Source organism: Nothobranchius furzeri, chromosome 15, assembly GCF_043380555.1.
Source record: "Nothobranchius furzeri strain GRZ-AD chromosome 15, NfurGRZ-RIMD1, whole genome shotgun sequence".
NCBI lineage: Eukaryota > Metazoa > Chordata > Actinopteri > Cyprinodontiformes > Nothobranchiidae > Nothobranchius > Nothobranchius furzeri.
The window spans coordinates 62,217,921-62,239,368 of record NC_091755.1 but is presented as its reverse complement, the minus strand read 5'-3'; the positions used below and the strand labels follow the sequence as shown (position 1 = coordinate 62,239,368).

Sequence of the window (21,448 nt, the reverse complement as noted above, 5' to 3'; positions counted from 1 at the left end):
TGTGTGTTGTTGATTGAAGCTTTGACAATTTATGTGAGAAGTTGTGTGTAAACCTGAGAATTGTGTGCTGTGTTTTGACAGCAAGGTAATGTGAAATTGATATCAGAGTGTAAAGGAGGAAAATCAGAGTTCTAATATGATAAGGAAATCTTAAGTAGTGATAAATTGAGTCAAGCGATTGGGAACAGAAGTAGAGGTTGTGAAAATTGTGCCTCATTTTTGCTTTTTGAGTTTTAGCAATCGACAAAAACTGTAACAGGCATGTGCCGAGTTAAAAGTGGTAAGGGGAGGATTAAAATACTCCAGGAAACAGAAAACTAGCAGGTTGGTAGTCCTCAAGAACTGGAGTTATTGACACCTGCTTTAGTGCCACGTAGCTCAGAGTGGGTATTGCATGTAGCCCCCACGCATCAAAAAGGCATTATGTGGTTGTGGCAGTGCGTAGACAGTTGCAGGGGAGTGGGAGACACTGAAGCACTAACAGCTATTTTGGGGGTCACACACAGAAAAAACCACATACCACTGCTGCCGTCTCACCCGTCTCACCAGCAGCCGTGCGCGCATTGCTATAGTCATCAACAACTCCCAGCTTTCAATCCAGCGATCACATGTGGTTGGAGCAGGACAAGCAACCCAAGTGGAAGGAGCAGAATTTCCCCCAAACCAGCAAGGGTGCCACGGAGATAACCGGCGCCACCCCCACACGGTGTTTAGAGGGAGGAGTACATTTATGTCAAAGCGCAAATATGGAGCATTATATCTTGTTTGTCCCTAAACAGCTACTGTATTTGCCTGCCGGTGGTGGTCGGAAAGACTGGTGGTGCTAGTGTTCGGCAGTGTTTGGCAGATCAACCACAGTTTATCCATCCATCCATTTTCATCCGCTTATCCGGAGTCAGGTCGTGAGGGCAATAGCCTAATTCGAGAGGCCCAGGCTTCCCTCTCCCCAGCCACTTGGGCCAGCTCCTCTGGGCAAATCCCAAGGCGTTCCCTGGCCAGGTGAGAGATAGTCCCTCCAATGCGTCCTGGGTCTCCCTTTAGGCCTCGTCCCGGTTGGACGTGCCCAGAAAACCTCACCAGGGAGGCGTCTAGGTGGCATTCTAACTAGATGCCTGAGCCACCTCAACTGGCTCCTTTCGATGTGGAGGAGCAGCGAATCTACTCCGAGCCCCTCCCGGATGACTGAGGTTCTCACTCTATCTCTAGGGGAGAGCCCAGCCACTCTTTGGAGAAAGCTCATTTTGGCCACTTGTATCAGCGATTTTGTTTGTTCGGTCACTACCCAAAGCTCATGACCATAGGTGAGGGTAGGAATGTAGATCGACCGGTAAACCAAGAGATTCGCCTTCTGACTCAGCTCCCTCTTCACCCCGACAGACCGGTACAATACCTACATCGCTGCAGATGCAGCACCAATCCGCCTATCGATCACATGCTCCAGTTTTCTCTCACTCGTGAACAAGACCCCGAGATACTTCAACTCCTCCACTTGGGGCAGGACCTCATGCCTGACCACAGTTTATAAAAATGTAAATTTTGAAGCTAATAAGAATACTTAGAACAGACCTTGCTAAGATATATTAATGAGAAAGCAAATGTTTGTGAATGGGCCATGCAGAATTCAATAGTAAACAAATAAAAGTTTTACACACTGTGCCTTTAAATATTGAATTAAATGTTTCACAGCAACTTCTCACTTCAGAATTTGAATAACAATATATATATTTTCTCTTTTTTTCTCTCTCTGTCCCTATCAGGGTACTTTACTCAAATTTCAACATTGGCGGATGTTCAAGAGAATGTAATGGAATACCTTCATGTGCTGAGTCGTCCCAAAGTCATTGATCGAGAGCACGACACAGTGTGGACAGAGGCTTACATTGATAGCACTGTAAGTTTACTGCAGGCAAATTGACATCTCTGACAATTTGCGTGATGGACTGAGGCAAAATGAAAATGTAACCCATGTTTTTCTTTTATGAAGCTTGTGTATTTTTGTATACATGGCAAGCAGAGGATTTACAATGTTTGGAGATTGTATCTTCGGCTGCTGAAGTGTGAAAGTGCATTCTGGCACATGCACCAGATGGAGTCATTAAGTAAATGTTCCTCCTGTGTGTTGGGATGTCTTGTAGAGTGAGCAGATCATTTACCACATCCCAGAATGCATCTGGCAGACAATTAGCTTTTTGTTGAAATGCAATGAGCTTATTGTCCTTTATTGTTTTGTGATACTGTAATATTAGAAAACATATATATATATATATATATATATATATATATATATATATATATATATATATATATATATATATATAATTTTTTTTTATTAAGAAAGTTTTTTTTTTACCCACAAGACCTGAAAAGATAATTTCTCATTTATTGCAAGTAGAAACAAACATTCTAGCATACTGACCTCTTCATGCTTTTTTCAGGTAATTATCTTCAGAGTGATCATTCTCAGCTATTTCTATACTGATTTATAACCAACCCTGCATGAAATGATACCTTTTCCTCTATGGAGCTAGGATTGGAACAATATTGCAAGTACCTTGTACCAAGTTTTGTCATCATAACTTACGTTTTGTAGCATGTAAGTCACATTTTGTAACATGTAACTTTCGTTCGTCTTTGTTACAAAATAAAAGTTACGTGTTACAGTTACAAAATGTCAATTAAATACAACAAAACGTTAAATTACAGTTACAAAAACATGCTACAAGTTATAAAACTTGGTACATGTTACATGAGATATTGTCCCAATTCTAGTTCCATATGCCTCTCATGTTTTATCCTTTTCCATCTGTAATTACTTTGTTTTGCCTTTTTGATCTTAATGTATTCATAAAAATTGGTCACTTTTATGACCGTTTAACCAATTATTTCCTGTGGTTAGAGGACGATTTATTTTCCTGACACAGTAATTGTTTGATGACAATAGGTGTTATGCATCCTTCGGCCACTCCATTTAGCAAAGTGGGCACTGAAAAGCTTCCTCACCCTTATTCGCAGATGTATTGACATTTTCTCTGCACTCCCCCCTCCTCTCCCTGCTCCTCTTTCTCCTCCTCTTTAAAATGCCCTTTTAGCTCCCCCAAGCACAAAAGGTAAAAGTTCCAGTTTGAGGCCATCATGTCGTTGAGGCTGCTGTACATTTATGTTCATTCATGTGCATGCATGATTTTTTTTTATCTCTTTAAAAGAAAGCCAAACTTTTCAGATGACTAAGTATTTATTGTGGGCACATGTGTAGTTTGTTGATGTCCTGACACAAGTCACAGTTTTTCCATGTATTTTTTTGTGCATGTCTGATCTTTTTTAAGAGCATTGTCATTCATTAGTTGTGATGTTGTTAGCTGTGCTTCGCAAGTGTGTCCAGGCTGGCAGTGTGTGGTCATGTGTAAGTTTAAGTTTTCTCTTCGATCTGTGTTTTTACTGTGGAACCGAGATTGCTTGTGTTGTTTGTTTTGATCAAATTCTCCAAAATGAGCTGTTTCGTCATCTTCAGGCTGAAAATCCAATAGTCCCTAATGACTATGTTAGGATGATCTGTTCTGATCGTTTCTATTGGGTTTTAGTGAATCATATGTGGCTCCAGATAAGCGGCTCTATAATCATAACAATGATGATGATGATGAACAAAAAGAGCGCTGAGCTTCTCCACCAGCAGGAGCTCAGTGTACTGCAGTCTCATTAGAGAGCTAGCAGGCATTTGTCTGACAAAGCACTGTTTGTGTGATAGATCTCAGCTGATTGACATCCAACTGGCTCGGTAGTAATCAAATAGTGGATATAATTTCATTCATAGATGCGATAATCAAAATCAGCATCACTTCTTTGTGCTTAATCACTTTAGACACACTAGTCTGTGTATGGTGAACACACCTGGCTAAAAGTAACCCTGAAAGGAAAAGCAGCCAAATTAATAGAGAAATGCTCACACCAGCTTGTGTCAGATTAGATGTTAGGCACTTCTGGGATCGCTCTTTGCCAGAAAGGTGATGAGCATTTGGGATTTGTGTTCCAGGGCTGGTGTGTATCGTCTTTCTAGACATAGGGTCAGCCTATCTTTTCCTTTGCTCTCCTCATCCTTCTCGGTGCAACCCAGTCATTTTTCTCTCCAACGTCATCTCCCCACTCTTTTTTCACATTTACCTCTCTCTCTCCACAGCTTCCCCTTACTGAGATTCTCTCTCGTCCTCTCGTGTTCCCCGCCCGCACCCTCCTGCCCTTCGTCTCTCCAGCTTCATCCATCATTCCCCGGCTCATTTGGCTTTGTTTCCTATACTCTGTCGAATGTTCTGACAGCAGAGATCAGAGATGATGTTCAGCAAGGTTTAGGTGAGAGGTTTAGCTCTGAGGGGTTATTTTAGGACAAGTGCAGGTCATGTTACGTGGAAAGAGTGTAAAGAACTGGAATAAAAACAGATAACAGGGATAAATGGAAGGAAAACTTTGGTGTTGGGTAGATAGCTGTTGTAAAGAGGGTGAGAGGACATAACTGAAACATGATTGTATGACCTTTAAGCCGGGCGTACACTGTGCGACTTTTTCACTTTTTTGAGCCGATTTTTCAGTCGTGCGAGAATCCACGACATCGGGGCGAGTTTTGCGCCGAGCAGTCGTGTAGTGTACAGGGGGTTACGAGAGGCGATTAACACTACGTGACCAGCTGCCGATCAGCAGTCGTGAGGTCGCAGGGACTTCTGGTGTGTTTAATATTTCGCTCGTCCCTCATGAGGGTATCACACTGTTGAAGCAGCGCTGCGAGCAGCTACGATCCAAAAAGTATCAGAACCGCTCACGGCGCATGCGCGCGCAATCCTGCATCAACGCCGGTCGCTCGCTATTTCCCTAATAACACACGCTGTTCGTTTTTGTTTCTACACGTTTTTTTTACTCACAAAGATTGTCAAGAAAGCGTGTTTGTCGTGTTCATGTCAAATTAAACTGATCACAAAACACAGATTTACTCTCTTTATTTCGTTTTCCTCATCCAACCCCCATAAATCCCTGTGTGTCCTCCTGCAGCACTCTCGAAGGACAACAGGCAAAACAAGAAAAAAAAGTCTGACGTGTTGAGTAAAAACTGCTATTTTTAGCACATTTTTAGGGCCGACGTGTTGCTACCAGATGTACAGTGTGAGCAGTCAGGTCGCATGCGAGAACTGGGTCGTACAGTGTGAGCACACGACTCGTGAGATCTGCTCTGCGAGGAAGTCGTACAGTTTGAGCTGAAGCTGAACGCTGCGAGTGAAAAAGTCGCACAGTGTACGCCCAGCGTTAAATGACAAAGTCACGTGTGGATCTGTCCAAAATATCATAGCGGATGATTGCAAGCTAGAGTTTCATAGCTGATAACTTTCACAACATTTTCCCAAACACCTGTCAGATGCAGGCTCTTTTCCCTTGTGGGTTTTCTTTAGTTCTTCCACAGGAGACTGCAGGGTGGGGGTTTGACTCCACTTATTATACAAACTATCATCATTAAACTTTGTCTCCAAGGCAACATAGGTCACCTCATCCAACCACACCATTTGTCACTGCAACCCATATTCTAAGGTTTCCCTGAAACATCAAACAGACCCGGGTATGTAATTGTGCCTCATTAGGGGTTTGTGTTGGTGGGAATGCCAGAGAGGTGCTAGTTGTATTTAAACATGTGTACAGTGGTTCCTCATTTATCGCAGGAGTTACGTTCTAAAAATATTCCACAATAAGTGAAATCCAGGAAGTAGTCAGCTTAATTTTTTACAATTATTATGGATGTTTGTTGGGTATGCATCTACTATTGTTGGGGGCACACACACAGAAACACAGCAGAATGTCTCAACAGTTTTATTTCAAGCATGTGTGAACAGTTTTATTTGCACACACTCATTTTACACTTTTTTCAGGCATGCATTAACATTTTCACACTTTTCTCTCTTGTTTAAACACTCAGAGTTCAAATCTTTTTCCATTTGGAAGCAGAACATAACATGTGCTGTAATAAAAAAGGCATGAAAAGTTGCACAAAAAAAAAACTGAAACTGTCAGGCCGCAAAAAGTGAACCACGTTACAGCGAGGGACAACTGTACTGATATTCTTGTTGCCATTTCCAACGTACTGTGATGGAATTGATTTGTACAACTTTTTCATGTTTTTCTGGCCTGACTAACTATTAGTAAATCAAGGATGATAATGCAAATAACGGTGTGTTTATTTCTGATTTCATGTTAGAGGTTTTGGCCACTGGGCTAGATTTATCAGGGACAAAGTCACACTGAATAGGTTTATTACAACATTTCATCTACAATATTTATGTTTGGTTGGGTCACTTGGATGCAGTTTCAACAAAATTGCAGCAGTTGTGCAACTGTTGCACAAAGTATTTTTTTCTTGTCACAATTTAGACACAAAATGCTTCAACTACATTTTGTTTTTTCTTCCCTTTTTCACAATTTGGCTGTAAACTCTTTTCAAAGTTATTTCACGTTTCCTGTACTTCTTGACTCAGAAATGAAAGTGAGACTATTTTTAATAGGAATTAACTATGCACAGTTTTTGGACATGTTCATAAGTTCAGGGCATGATGTCAAGGCCCTGCAACTCCTGTGACAATTTTAGCAGCAATTTTAAAGGAAAACATCCTGTTGCAGTTTGTTGGTAACATTAACAGTACAGATGTTGGTTTAAAGTTCAGTCTAATGAGAAATCTTTGTATTTCAGTAGGTGCTTGTTTATGGTTTACTTCATGCATCTCTTACAGTGAAACTGACATTACTCACAAAACCCATTTCCTGAAGCATTGAAAGGAAGCCTGATTCTCACCAAATACAACTTAACCAAAATGCATTCCTTCTAAGATGAATGTCTCCGTGCAGAGCGTATTCAGAGAAAAGAATGCTTGCCAGTCCAGTGATATATGATATAATAGACCCCAGCTTGGAAATAGATTTGGTATTGTTAGATGATGCGTTACTCATTTCTTCTGTCCTTTTGATCGATCACATTCTACAGCAGCAAGGCCATCCATTGTTACAACAGCTGCACTTAAGTGTGCTTTGTTCTCCCTTTGGTGTTCAATACCAGTCCCTGGATTTCAATTACCAGCTGTCTGACCACCAATTCCCCTTTTCCTTAATAGATTACGAAGACAGAACAGATTGTTACAATATCCTGTCATAGACTGTTATTATTGGTTGTAAAGAAGGGTGTGGACTGGAAGAATGTAAAGTCCAACTACAAGTGGTTACATTGGTTGGTTCTGTTGAAAAAGTACCATGTAGGGACTCTTGAGGTAAGTCCAAGAAAATTTTACAAATTGATTTAAAATTGTTTCTTAATGAACCATACTGTGTATTTAGTTCCGAGGTACAATTATGCAAGCCAATGCAAAAAACGAAGGTTACTAAAAGTGGGATGGACATTTTAAAATTAAATTGTCCACAATTGTAGTTTAGATTTCAGGTGTTATGGAGATTTCCCTACAGTATTCTCATCTTAGTGTGATCATGTTATGCATTCTAACTTTTCAAACTGACAATTCCTATTCCTGCAAACATCATTTTGATATGAATTGTTCATCAAAGTCTTAGCATTTTACTTTTGGTTTTCTTTCAAATTCCTTCACATGGCAAAGTGCTGCAGTTATAATGTCACTGACTTATTCTTTCTGAAGTCCAAATGTTCTCTTTAAATCCAGCAACCAAACACACCTACTTTCATATCCGAATTTATTTTTAGAAGAAGTGTAGATTTTGCAATGGCCAAGGCTTATTTCCACACTTGTCTGATGAAATGTCCTGTTTGGGACTAGAGACACGCCTGATCCCTAATAGGCTTGGACAGTTTCCAAATGTTATTACCCCCAAATTCCACTACCTCCGCTCCGGTCCGCCCCCGCCTTCCGCAGCCGCTCGCTTCCGAACTCAATTTTTACTGGTACCCGCTCTACAACGGCTCCGCTCCGGTGCGGAGACCTGAGGGGGGCAAACAAGCATGCGCGGGACTTTCGAGATCTTGCGATACAGTCTGAGCAATAAACGCGGAAGTTAGATCCAAACACCCGTTGTGTGGGAGAAGCATCGGCATGAGCTGTTTAATCTCCCTATCATTTGTGTTGAGAGATCAGCAGTGTTTGGATCAACAAAGGGCGACTACTTTGATAGTAGAAACTGTATTTATGGTTTACTTTTGTGCATTTAAACTTCAGCCGCCATTGATAGTTGTTAAAAGTTGTTAAACCTGTGCATATGAAACAAAAAACGCCTTTTGTTTATCGATTTATTGTGAAAAACGGAAATTGTGCTTGCTCCTTTTCCTGTTGGGCCGTTGTGATTTCTGTCCATTTACTGCGGAGGTGCTCCGGCGTCCGGCGAAAATAGGATCGATTCTATTTTTGCCGGACGCCGGAACAGAGGGCGGCGCACGGCGCCGCACTGCCGGAGCATGGCCGCAGTAGTGGAATTGCTCTGATTGACTACAATGGGACCGATTTTGCTCCGGCGTTCGTGTCGGAGCGGAGGTAGTGGAATTTGGGGGTTACCGTCCAACTTCCTCCACATCTTACCAAGGTGTACGGTATAACAGGGACCAATTAAAAGATGATGACGTAAGGCTAAAGTGGAATTAGCAAGATGTTGGCTTGGTCTTTCACAGTTAAGAAACTTAATAACAAAAAATATTTCTGAAACAATAACAACATAACACACATGATATTAACAACGTTTAAAATATGCAGCTTATAAAACTATTTATCATGTGAAAAACCAGCATTTTTATCTTTTCTGGCTTCAACATAGGACGTTGTGGACCGACTTCTTTTCCTCAGTGGTGAAAACTCGCTTCAATTAGCTTATGGTTCAGACACACTTAAGGCGATGGTGGCACATGAGTTAAGTGGTCGCCCCATAATCAGAAGGTTGCAGGTTCGAGCCCCACTCAGTTTGTCGCTGTCGTTGTGTCCTTGGGCAAGACACTTAACCCCCTTGCCTGCTGGTGGCGTCGGAGGGACCGGCGGCGCCTGTGTACGGCAACCAGGGCAGCTGTGGCTACATCGTAGCTCATCACCATGAAGGTGTGAATGTGTGTCTGAATAGGTGAATCACTGATTGTGTTGTAAAGGTGCTTTGGGGGCTTCCCGGACTCTGGAAGGTGCTATATCAAATATAGGCCATTTGCCATTAATTTTACTTTTTTTCATGACGTATTGGAACTGATACCACTGCTACGTTTTAACACAGGCTTTATTTGGTATTACTGTAATGCTGCCCACGCCTAACCCCTAATGAACCAATGGCAGCAGCTTAAACATTTCTTTTGATCTTAGGCGATTATTGAAAATTTAAATCCCAAAATATTACTTGGCATTTTAGAAGAAAGCAGACAGCATTGCTACTCCTAAGGTTTCTTTAAAATCTTCTAGCTTTTACTTAATGCTTCATTAATTTACGGTTACTTGAGCAAAAACTGAACAAGTCACTGTTATATTGAGAATTGAACATTTCTAACTGGACAGGATCAGACTACTGCTTGTCAAGCACTCCTCTGTTCACTGCAGCGCCAAGCTTTCATCTCTAACGGATACTGTGTGCGGATACAGACAGCTGCTGGAAAGATAAATATCATAATTATTCCAGCGGTCTTTGGAGAGAGAAGATATCCAGATCCAAACTAGAAGCACTGCCTTTGGATAAGCTTATTCTGCAAGAGATCAAAGGCATGCTTGGATGGAATACGTAAGGCAAATAAAAACATGAATAAAACATGTCATGGAAGTTTTGAAGGTCCCTGAAGAAGATAATATGACTGGAGTTTGCTGTAGAGACCCCATCCACTTCGTAACTAGGCAGGTTGATCAAAAAAGAAAGTTTCTTAGTGTTTGACAAAGCAAGACGTTTCTAACAATATACAAGGCATCACTGAATGTATGAACTAGACTTTTCTTTGTTGTTATAATCTTCAACTGTTCTCTTTTTCCCACCCTGTCTTCCTCTTTCTCACACCGTCTCACTTGCCACACATCATTGATTATTTCCAACGACATGTTCCAGTTGGAGGACGGTCAAGGGCCAGTTCTGATGACCACAGTTGCGATGCCAGTGTTCAGTACCAAGAATGAGACGGTAAGTTCATACAGAGTTCATACCCAGTTCTCCAGATCTGATTTACCCTTAAAATACTCAGTTTTTAAGAAATACGAGTTTTTGCTGACCCTCAAAGATCTGGTTCACTTGTTTAATCAATACATTTACTGTGATCTCTAGTAGGAATGAATGCCTTGTAAGTTATACTCTGGGTACAAAATGTCCTGGTGCGTCTTTGTCAGGATCTAGAAGATTGCCAGATCAGAGGAGAGCTTCCGACTGCAGGATTTGGTGTCTTACACTTTCTTACCACTGGATGTGAAAGCATCGCAAAATGGCCGCAAAATGTATCATGCGACACTTAGCCACCATTATAGTGAATGAGTTCCTTTCCACTGGCACAAAAGTGTTAACATTTTGGACACGTCCCATAAGCAAAGGGATGCCATCATTGTGTTTCGTCAAACAGTTTAGATCAGGCAAGACAGGAAGTCAAACACAAAAGCAGTGTAAAACATTCGGAAACTTTAAAAATAAGTCATATGCAGGTAAACTTGCATCATTTCATGTTAAACCCCCTGTGACATGCAGTTGTTTTTCTCCTTGCTTTTTAACAAGCAGTGTGGACTTTTGAAATCACGCGCGGTGTTGCAATTCTCTTGTGATTTTGTGACCTTATGAGATCAGCTAATCGGAATGCTCTTGCTCCCGTTTTATGTCTGAAATGCTCCGGGTTGGGAATGATCTCACAGGTAAAATGCCGCTATTACGTTACACACCGCTTTCACATTTAGTGGAAAGAAGGCTTTACTTCCTTAACTGGAAATCTCACCTCTGATTGGCTAAAAACAACACAACTCTACCACTGACTTGGTTAGCTTTGCAACATTGATGTTTTGTCTCCACAAATAGCACAAGCCTGGAGAAGTTCTGCTGTGTGGTAGAGTTGCTAATGCTAATGGTTAGCTTTTACTAGTCGAAACCAAGAACAGCCTTCCCCATCATGAGTCATGATGAGTGAGTCCATGAATGTTAAGTGACAGTGTGACGTAGATCTGTCAGGCTTTTCGAATCCTAGAGTTTCACCATCTATTTTCTCTCAGAAGCTAATGCAGGAGATAGGTGTAGGAGACTATTTTCATGTTCATCCTGCATAAAAATGTTTTTCAGTGAACCACATCTTTAAACAAGTGTAATTTATAGAAATTAGTTTGCAATGGTTATTGATGACACTGAGAAACTGTAAAACAACTTTTCAAACTTTGTAAAATATGTTTCTAGAGAAATCATGGGATCCTTCTGGGTGTGGTGGGAACAGATGTGCCTGTCTCAGAGCTGCTTAAAACTATTCCCAAATATAAGGTAAAATTAGCAAAATCACATTCTTGGAAGCATACTACGTACAAATCCCTCCACTCACAAACACTTTGTAGAATCATAACTTAATCTGGGTACTTTTAACCACGTGACATCGTAGAATAATTTACCATTTGATTTTTCTTCCTGAAAAATGCCACCAGTTCCAAACTTTCAGTGCATTATTGATGTTAAAGCCATAAACAAATAAATCACAGTCTTTCTGGATGTTTTCAGACTTTTTAAAGTCTTTTCATCACAGTCCAAGTATGACCAGACAATTCCACGTTAAAAGTGCTTTTCAGGTTCCTTGGACTGATTTGTAGATGCGAAACATGATTGGATTTCAAGTTTTGACATTTAAGAGCATCTTATTTGTCCAGATATAAATTAATAAATGCTCCTGGGTTGAGTTTCATCAAGGAATGATTCCAAATGTGAAACATGACAAAGGGCTTGATTAGCCCAGAGCAACAATTAGGAACAGATTTGTTGTGAATCATTTTTTGTGTGTTTCTGCTCATTACCCTAGCTTGGCATTCATGGCTACGCTTTTGCAATCACCAACAATGGCTACATCCTCACCCACCCAGATTTACGGCCACTTGTGAGTACCTCCAACGCCATTGAGGTGCAGAGCCAAAAGTGAACCTTATTATCTTTGTGAATCCTTAAAAGTGAGAGCTTAAAATTCTAATGTCATGTTAATTTCCACTATTCCTGCCGATAAAATGGCGAAAGATGAGTTTGACACAGAAAGGCTGGTGTGTGATTGTGCAGGTGTTTTGTGTGAGTTTTGTGGCTGCATGTAGATGAGGAGAGTGTTTTCCAGCCCTCTGCTGCTCCCTGAATAGACACAGATACAGCTCGTGAATTGCTGTGATTAACTCCATTGTACTCACCCACTCCTTTCATGAGAGAGTGTAGGAAGTGCAGTGTGCAGGCAGAGGGAGGCCGAGGAAGGTTGGGAACCAAGAGAAAAGGTGAAGGGTAAGAAAGAGCAGTGCAGCAATGGAGAGCAGACAGTGAAATATTGAAGGTAGAAAAATAGTGCAGATGAGGAGAGGAGGAAGCAGACCACAAAGCCGACAGACAGATGGTTTAAAATGTGGTCTAATTAAAGATGTTAATGAACGGTGTTTAACAACTAATGAGGGGTGGGAGGATGTCCTCACTGACAGAAGAGGAGATTTAAAAGTACACACACACAATGAAGGCACCGATACACACAAACTCATTCACTGTAATTAATAACAACAATACTTTGTCCTAATTCACCTTTATATGAAACACAGATCGAACAGGGTTAGTGGACAAACTGGGAAGTCAGCTAAATGGGATTAGCAGTTATTATGTAAATCTGTCCACTTTGTCCTTTTGTGTTTGTTCAGGGTTACAGGAAGCTGGTGTGTATCTTAACCAGTCATGAGATGAAAAAAAAAACCCTGGCCTTCTTTGTACTGCACAACATTTGGCATAACCTATAATTCCTTTAAAACCCCAAACTGTTCATAAGTGAAAGTTTACTGAACCAGATCATTCCTGTTTGATTTGCATTCATGCTATGGGCAACGGTGTGACTAAAAATGTCATGTACAAGTTTTCAGCAGCTGTTAATTAAAAGAAAAAAAACTGCTCAGAGTCAGAACATGGTTGAGAACCAAATATTTTTCACAGTCCTAACACAATTTTAAAGGGACAATGTGTAGTTTTTACCATTAAAGGGAGATTTTATCTATTGCTGTATTCCCCAGAGTTAGATAAGTGAGAAAAAAAGCATTTTGTAACCAGCGCATGTCATGTTCTGTGTCCCTCTGTCCCCAGCCTCCTCCTTTTCTCACTCCAGGTTCTCCTCTTGTGTCCCATTGTGTTCCCCAGCCCACTCCAGGTTTCCCCATAGTGTTTTCAGATTTAGAAATCCCATCCCTGTTTTTCTTATGGTTGTCTTGTTTTCAGGTTTTAGGAGTTCACTTATCTGTAGTTTCTCTGTAGATTTGTTTTACCTAGTCCGTTTTCCCCACTCAGCTAATTAGTCTCACTTGATCCCTTCACCTCTCACTCCCCACGCACCTGCTGCCTTTTTCCCTGATTGCTCCCTTCTGTGTATATAACCATGTTTGTGTCTCAGTGTTGTGTTGGTTCATTGTAATTGTCAGCGTGTTCTGTCCTCCTCTAGTAACCCTAGTTCATGCTCATGAGTGAGCTTCTGTTTGTTTGTTTGTTTGTTCTGCGAGTTTGACATTAAGTCAGGTTTGTTTTGTGCCTCTGGACTTTGGCACATCCGCCTTTAAAATAAAGGAAGTATTCTCTCAAACCTCTCCTGCCTTGGGTTGGTCTGGGGATTCTGCATCTTGGGTCCTAACCTCCTGCTCTCATCGTGACACTGCAGTAACTCTCCTGGTCTGGCAGCAGTCCGTCTACTTTAGCTTAGGATAAAAAATGGAAGTGAATAGCAAGAATTAGCATTTTGTGTGCAAAAGTGATTAAAATTACTCAATAATTATACAAGTTATTACTGGTGAGCTCAATATTCATGTCGACTGCACACCATACCATACCAGTTTATTTATAGAGCACATTTGAAAATAGCATGGCAGCTAACCAAAGTGCTGTGCAGGAGAGCGAAAGACTCACACAACAACAAATGACTGCAAATGAAAAGTAAGAAGTAACACGAAGGATTTTCAGGAGCCGATCTTAGTCTTTGAAACTGAATGAAATGATGGCCATTGTTGAAAAATATTGGCTTCTTAACATATAACCATAAACATTGGGTCTAAAATACATAGGAGCGGGTCTAAGCCTCTGGGAGACGCCATATTAGATGTAATGTTTCTTTCTATGGGACCCCATGAGAACAAAACACGTTTGCTGATTTGTACCAAGCGGTTACAAAACTTACTCCATTCATAAACATTGTCGTTTTACACATTTACCTCTTCACTATTTGCCAGCGATGAAGAGTCTGATGTGCTTGTCATTTTGCTGGAGGTTGAACTATCTGACAAATTACTCATTTGAAAATTGCACTCCCAGGGATTTTTTAACCTAATGGCCATTTGCTGGTAAGGTCTTACTCAAACACAAAAATACTGCTTGCTTGCAATGATTTAGATATGTACTGCCTGCTATCGCCAGGGAAAATACACACCGTCACTTTAAGGCTGTTATAGGAATCTTGGATCACACTGTGGGGGAATAACAGGATGAACACTGTCTCAAAAAGGCAAAGAAATATTGCAATGCCTAAAAATGTACCTCAAGTAAAATCAGGATTTTACTATTTGAGCATTCAAACTCCACATGAAAGAGCCCTGACAGGATCTGAACTGTGCACTTTCTTGAGATGACAGGGTGAATGACCTCAGTGAGCATTATTATTATTCTCATGTTTATCAGTATTGGCTTTCTGTTGGACCAACAATCCATTAATGGTGCACTCCACCTCTCACTCAATGACAGCAATGACAGGCTACCTCAGAACCCAACCAATCTCCCTATCACGCTCTCCAACAACCCTTAACAGAAGAAAATAGTTGTGTATGAATCAAAACATAAATGGAAGAATGAAATGACAGTGATACTTCATGGAGTAAAAGGCCATCATCTGCTTGTGGCAATACTTCAGGCCAGGTCCTAGCTATGCACAGTGTCAGGTTCGATGGGCTAAGCTGGAGTGGTTATGAGACCCAGGCGCGGAGAGAATGGTGGATGGAGACTGATATGTGGCAGCGTGGGAAGTTCTCTTCCCGTATGGTTCGTAGAGTTAGTGTCTTAGGTCTTAGAATGGCTTGGCGTCTATCGTTAGATGATGACTGAGTGCCGGCTCCGCTGTGACAGGTCCTTAAATAGGCTCAGCGGGATGACGTCACCGGGAAGCGTCGGTGACAGGCATGCTGGGAACTGGAGTGCAGCACCAGCCCGGCCCGCAGAGGAGGTTAAGAGGAGGAGTTCATGACAGGACACCCCCCCCCCCCCCCCCCGCGAGGGACGGCTCCAGAAGGCCCAGGGCGACGAGACCAGAAATCAGCCAACAGGGAAGGATCCAGAAACGAGCGGGCAGGCTCCCAGCTACGCTCCTCCGGACCGTAACCCTGCCAGTCCACCAAATACTGCCATCCACGGCCCCGGCGGCGGGTGTCCAGAATCTTGCGGACGGTGTAGACGGGGTCCCCATCGACATCTCGGGGCGTCGGCACCCGGGCCGGAGGCGGATGGAGAGGAGAAGACACCACCGGCTTGAGCTGTGAGACGTGGAATACCGGGTGCACCTTAAGAGTGGAAGGGAGGCGCAGCCGGTAAGCGACCGGACCGAGGACATCTCGGACTGGGAAGGGCCCCAAAAAGCGAGGCGACAGCTTCCTGGAACCAGCCGGAAACCGGAGGTTTGCGGTAGAGAGCCAAACCTGGTCACCAGGCTGGAACACAGGGCCGGGCCGGTGGCGGCGGCGGTGTTGTCTGGAGTACTCCGTATTAGCCCGGGTGATGGCGGCGCGAGCCCTGATCCAAGCGAGACGGCAGCGGCGGACCATATCCTGAGCCGCCGGAACCTCCACCTCCGGCACCTGATGGTCGAAAAGAGGGGGCTGGTATCCGTAGCAGGTCTCGAAGGGCGATAGACCCGTGGCGGAGGACGTCTGGAGGTTGTGAGAGAGCTCCGCCCATAGGAGGTAACGAGGCCAGGTGGACGGTTGAGACGAGGCGAAGCAGCGTAAGTAACGCCCAAATTGCTGGTTTGCTCTCTCCGTCTGACCATTAGTCTGGGGATGATAGCCTGACGACAGACTGGCGGAAGCGCCCACCAACCGACAGAAAGCCTTCCAGAAACGTGAGATGAACTGAGGCCCTCTGTCAGACACCACGTCCTGGGGGAATCCGTGGAGCCTCACCACATGATCGAGGAGGAGCTCCGCCGTTTTCTTAGCCGTGGGGAGCCCTGCCATAGCCACTAAGTGCACAGCCTTCGAAAAGCGGTCGGTGATGGTGAGGATGGTGTCCAGGTGGTCGGCAGCGGGAAGCCCCGTGACAAAGTCCACACCTATGTGCGACCACGGCCTTTTAGGCACAGGGAGCGGTTGCAATTCCCCGGCTCCAGGTTGGGTGGTGGACTTAGACCGGGCGCAAGTGTCACATGCAGCGGTGTATTCACGCACGTCCTTTCTCATAGAGGGCCACCACAGGGCCCGGCGGAGGAACTGGAAGGTACGAGCCTGGCCTTGGTGTCCCGCGAGCCGTGAACTATGCCCCCACCTCAAGGCCTCCTGTCGACACACGGCCGGAACGTAAAGGCGGTTAGGAGGCGTCTCTGGGTGCGCCGGGTCCGCCGGGAGAGCCGCCCGGATGGAGGCTTCCAGGGGCCATTGCAGGGCGGCCAAGAACCGTTCGGTCGGGAGGATGGACCTCGGTTCAGGAGGCCTTGGATCCTGGGTGTGTTGACGGGACAGGGCGTCCGCCTTGAGGTTCTTTGAGCCGGGGCGGTAGGCGATGTGAAAGTTATAAGGTTCGAAAAAGAGGGCCCACCGGGCCTGACGAGGGTTGAGTTGGCGAGCGGTCTGAATATGGATGAGGTTCTGATGATCAGTCCAGATTAGAAAAGGAGTGGGGGTACCCAGGAGCCACTGTCGCCACTCCTCCAGGGCCCACTTTATCGCCAACAATTCCCGGTCCCCGACCCCATAGTTCTGCTGGGTAGGAGAGAACTTCCGGGAAAAGAATGCGCAGGGATGGAGTTTGGAGTCCTGGCCACGTTGTGACAGTACGGCTCCCGCGCCCGTCTCAGAGGCGTCCACCTCCACAACGAAAGGCCGTGTTAGGTCCGGGTGGAGGAGGATGGGCTCGCTTACAAAGCGGCGGACCAGCTCATGGAAGGCAGCAACGGCCTCCGGGGAGAGGCGGAAAGGGCGAGGCTGATTGGTTGTTTTCGTCAGGGAAGTTAATGGTGACGCCAGAGCGCTGAAGTTGCGGATAAACCGGCGGTAGAAGTTGCAGAACCCCAGGAAACTCTGCAACTGCTTCAGGGTCTTGGGTAGTGGCCACTGCGCGACCGCCTGAACCTTCTGTGGGTCCATGCGCAGGCCCTGGGAGGAGATGATGAATCCCAGAAACGAGGTGGACTCCTGGTGAAAAGCACACTTCTCCAGTTTACAGAATAAGTCGTGCTCCAGGAGGCGTGACAGAACGGCTCGAACATGCTGGGTGTGTTCCTCGGCCGTGCGGGAGTAGATGAGGATGTCGTCCAAATAAACAAAAACCCAACGACCCAGCATGTCACGGAGGACATCAGTGATGAAACGCTGGAAAACGGCAGGGCTGTTGCAGAGGCCGAAGGGCATGACCAGGTACTCATAATGTCCAGTGGGTGTAATGAAAGCGGTTTTCCACTCCTCTCCTTCCTTTATGCGGATGAGGTTGTATGCACTGCGGAGGTCCAGCTTGGTAAACAGTGTGGCTTGGGCAGTGGCGTCCAGAGCCGTGCTCATTAAGGGAAGAGGATGGCGGTCCCTGATGGTGATTTTATTCAACCCACGATAGTCTATACAGGGCCGGAGGTCACCTTCCTTCTTCTTCACAAAGAAGAACCCTGCCGCCCCAGGAGACGTGGAATGTCGGATAAACCCCTTCTGGAGAGCCTCATTGATGTAAGCGTCCATCGCCTGGGTCTCTGCCGGGGAGAGCGAGAACAGCTGACCCCGAGGCGGGGTGGTTCCGGGCTGAAGCCTGATCTCCAGATCGTAGGGGCGATGAGGAGGCAGCTTGGTGGTAGACTCCTTTGCAAAGACCCGAGCCAGATCGTGGTATTGGGGTGGAAGGAGTGTTAAATCCATGTCCTTGGGTGGTGTCTCCCTAGGCTGTGATCCTGGAAGGAGTGTTAAATCCACATCCTTGGGTGGTGTCTCCCTAGGCTGTGATCCTGGAGACGGATGATGAAGGCGACAGTTAACACCCCATGACATGACTTTACTGGTGGACCAGGAGATGTGAGGGTCGTGGAGGCGGAACCAGGAATGACCCAGAATGAGAGGAGTCGTAGGGGCGTGAATGACCAAGAAATGAAGGGTCTCTACGTGTTCTCCGATGGTCATCCGGAGGTTCTGGGTTCGGTGCGTGATCGGATATGGCATGAGAGGGCGCCCGTCCACTGAGGTGACGGGAACGGGATGATCGAGGAGGGTGAGTGGAATCTTGAGCCGGTTGACCAACCCCTGGTCGATAAAGCTTTCTGCAGCTCCGGTGTCGAGGAGGGCCACCAGGGGGACCGGTCCTTGGCTCAGCTGGAAGGAGACCGAGAGGGTGGTGTGATGAGGAGCTGCATGAGTGGAAACTCTGAGTGAGGCAGCTCCTACACCGACCCGGAGGGACCGTTTCCCGGGCGTATGGGGCATGTTGCACGGGGATGACCCAGAGCCCCACAATAGGCGCATCGTCCCTCCTGAAAACGGCGCGCCCGTTCCTCGGGGGGCAAATGACCCAGTTGCATGGGTTCCTCCATGGGTTGGTTCTCCTGACAGCGGGGGAAAGTTCGGGATTGTACGGGAACCGCCCTCACTCCTGGTCTGGTGAGGAGGCAGCTGTCCAGCTGGAGAGCCAGGTCCACCGCCTGGTCCAGGGTGGTTGGAGCCTCGTGACCAATCATGCCCTCACGGATGCGGGGTGACAATCCCTCCAAGTACACAGCCTTCACCGCGGCATCACCCCAGGTTAGACGGGCAGCGGTGGTCCGGAAGCGTGAGGTGAATTCGGCCACGGTCTGAGAGCCTTGTCGAAGCTGGAGCAGGCGTGTCTCATCTGCGACCTCGCTGCTGGGATGAACGAATGCCTTCTTCAGTTCTTTCACGAAGGCTTCATAGTCGTTGCAGACTGGGGACTTCTGATGGTACAGAGCAGCCGCCCATTCACCGGCTCGCCCAGTCAGCAGGGAGGTTAACAGAGCCACGCGAGAGCAGGAAGTCGGGTAGCGTGCCGGCTGACACTCAAAAGTCATTGACAGAACGGCCAACATGCTCTCCGGGGATCCTTTAATCCCATCCCATTTCTCTGGGAGACTTAGATACGGCTCCACCACGTTAGGAGTGGCAGATGACTGTCGTTGGAGGGCTGAGGAGAGTTGGACTACCAGTTCGGTGACGGAATCGAGTTTGGATGCAAGGCGATCAGTAACAGCACGCAGCTGATTGTTCTCCACACGGAGTTGGGCGTTGTCCGCCTCCTGGCGTTCTACTCGGCTGAGCAGCTGCGCTACCTCAGCTCGCAGCTGTGCGATCTCCGCTGGGTCTACTCGGGACTCAGTCATCCTGTCAGGTTCGATGGGCTGAGCTGGAGTGGTTATGAGACCCAGGCGCGGAGAGAATGGTGGATGGAGACTGATATGTGGCAGCGTGGGAAGTTCTCTTCCCGTATGGTTCGTAGAGTTAGTGTCTTAGGTCTTAGAATGGCTTGGCGTCTATCGTTAGATGATGACTGAGTGCCGGCTCCGCTGTGACAGGTCCTTAAATAGGCTCAGCGGGATGACGTCACCGGGAAGCGTCGGTGACAGGCATGCTGGGAACTGGAGTGCAGCACCAGCCCGGCCCGCAGAGGAGGTTAAGAGGAGGAGTTCATGACACACAGGGGGAGCGCTAGCATGAGCATACGTGTCAGGAGGGATGGATTTTGTGGATCATTTGGGTTTGAAAGGACTTAAAAACATCTGAAAATTTACTTTCAAGGCTCAAAGTCAATTTCTGGAAAATAATTTCTTCAAGGATAGGCATGTGAAATCAGATTCAGTATGAATGCAAGGTGACTGAGAAAAGAGCTCAAAGATAAATGGCCTGACCCACCCAACTCTTCTTGGTTCTTTTGAAACGTGAGACCACTAGTAAGAAGTACATTTTTAGAGTTTTTGTGTGAGGCCCAAGTTGGTTGAACAATGTCACCTGTTTTGAAAGGCTTTACCAATCTTCTTGTGGCCATACAGATATGTTGGAGTAAAAGGCTAGTCTGGCATACTGGTTCTTATCTGCAATACACAACCACAGTGGTTCTTGAGCAACGTTTTTACATTTTAGACGCAAATAGACCAAATAGGAAATAAAAAAACTAAAGCTTGAAATTAAATGCAATTTTTACTGTTGCTTTGCTTTCTATCAAGTACGGAGATGGCAATAAGCGAAGGAAGCCGAACTACAGCAGTGTGGATTTGTCCGAGGTGGAATGGGAGGATAAGGACGACACGGTGAGCCACCAATAAATCCACATGAAGCCCCACTGCACAAGTCCTTTAAATATCAATCTGCTCTACAAGAGTTTGTGTGTCTGCCTTGTGCTTCTAGTTGAGAAACGCCATGGTCAACAGGAAGACAGGAACCTTCTCTATGGAGGTGACAAAAAGCGTCGACAAAGGGGTGAGAAATGTCAAATCAAATGTGTAGAATTGCCAAACAAGCATCTCCTTTTAGGGAGCCTCCAAAAGGCGTCTGAGAGAAAATACCCAGCAGTGAGAATCCACTCATCCAAAGGATTGTTAAACCTGGCACAGCGGCACATTGGTCAGACTTGGGGATTTTGTTTCCTTTTCGGTTTGCTTGGCATGCGCCACTGTGTGTCTGTGTGTGAGCCCCTTATCTGCACCAAGCACATGCTGCTGAATACAGGAGACGCCGCCTCTCAGTGATTCACTCGCCTGTCTCGGATGTAGACCGGCTTTCAGGTGTCTGTCTGTCTCTGCATGTGTGTAGGTACTTAGCATTTTCTAAGCTCAGACAGCATACTACTGTATAGTCTGATTATTAAGCATTCAGTGTGTAAGCACAAAACTACACACATGGACTCACGTAAATGTAAAAACACATTTTTAATCTCAATCTGAACACACACACACACACACACACACACATCTAGCTGGACATATCCAGGTTGGTCTACTGCAATGCCCTCTTTCTACCACGAGATGGCAATAGATCGCAAGGAATCACATCAGATAAAAGTTTTAATTCAGCTAAATATTCACTGCAATGTCTGACAGAGTTTGTTACTCTTTATT

General features: G+C 45.3%; 1 protein-coding gene across 5 annotated transcripts in view; it reads left to right on the top strand.

The window, feature by feature from the left end:
- cacna2d3a (calcium channel, voltage-dependent, alpha 2/delta subunit 3a) overlaps positions 1-21,448 on the top strand; it is a 341,398-nt gene that overhangs the window by 264,199 nt on the left and 55,751 nt on the right. For 3 of the 5 annotated variants that reach the window (XM_070545074.1, XM_070545071.1, XM_070545075.1), the window contains 7 exons: positions 1,758-1,891; positions 3,090-3,107; positions 10,039-10,110; positions 11,353-11,433; positions 11,960-12,034; positions 20,558-20,641; positions 20,739-20,810. In XM_070545074.1, the coding sequence (XP_070401175.1) occupies positions 1,758-1,891; positions 3,090-3,107; positions 10,039-10,110; positions 11,353-11,433; positions 11,960-12,034; positions 20,558-20,641; positions 20,739-20,810 (536 nt within the window). The remainder of the gene's footprint in view (positions 1-1,757; positions 1,892-3,089; positions 3,108-10,038; positions 10,111-11,352; positions 11,434-11,959; positions 12,035-20,557; positions 20,642-20,738; positions 20,811-21,448) is intronic. The other 2 variants (XM_070545072.1, XM_070545073.1) reach the window with 2 other exon arrangements.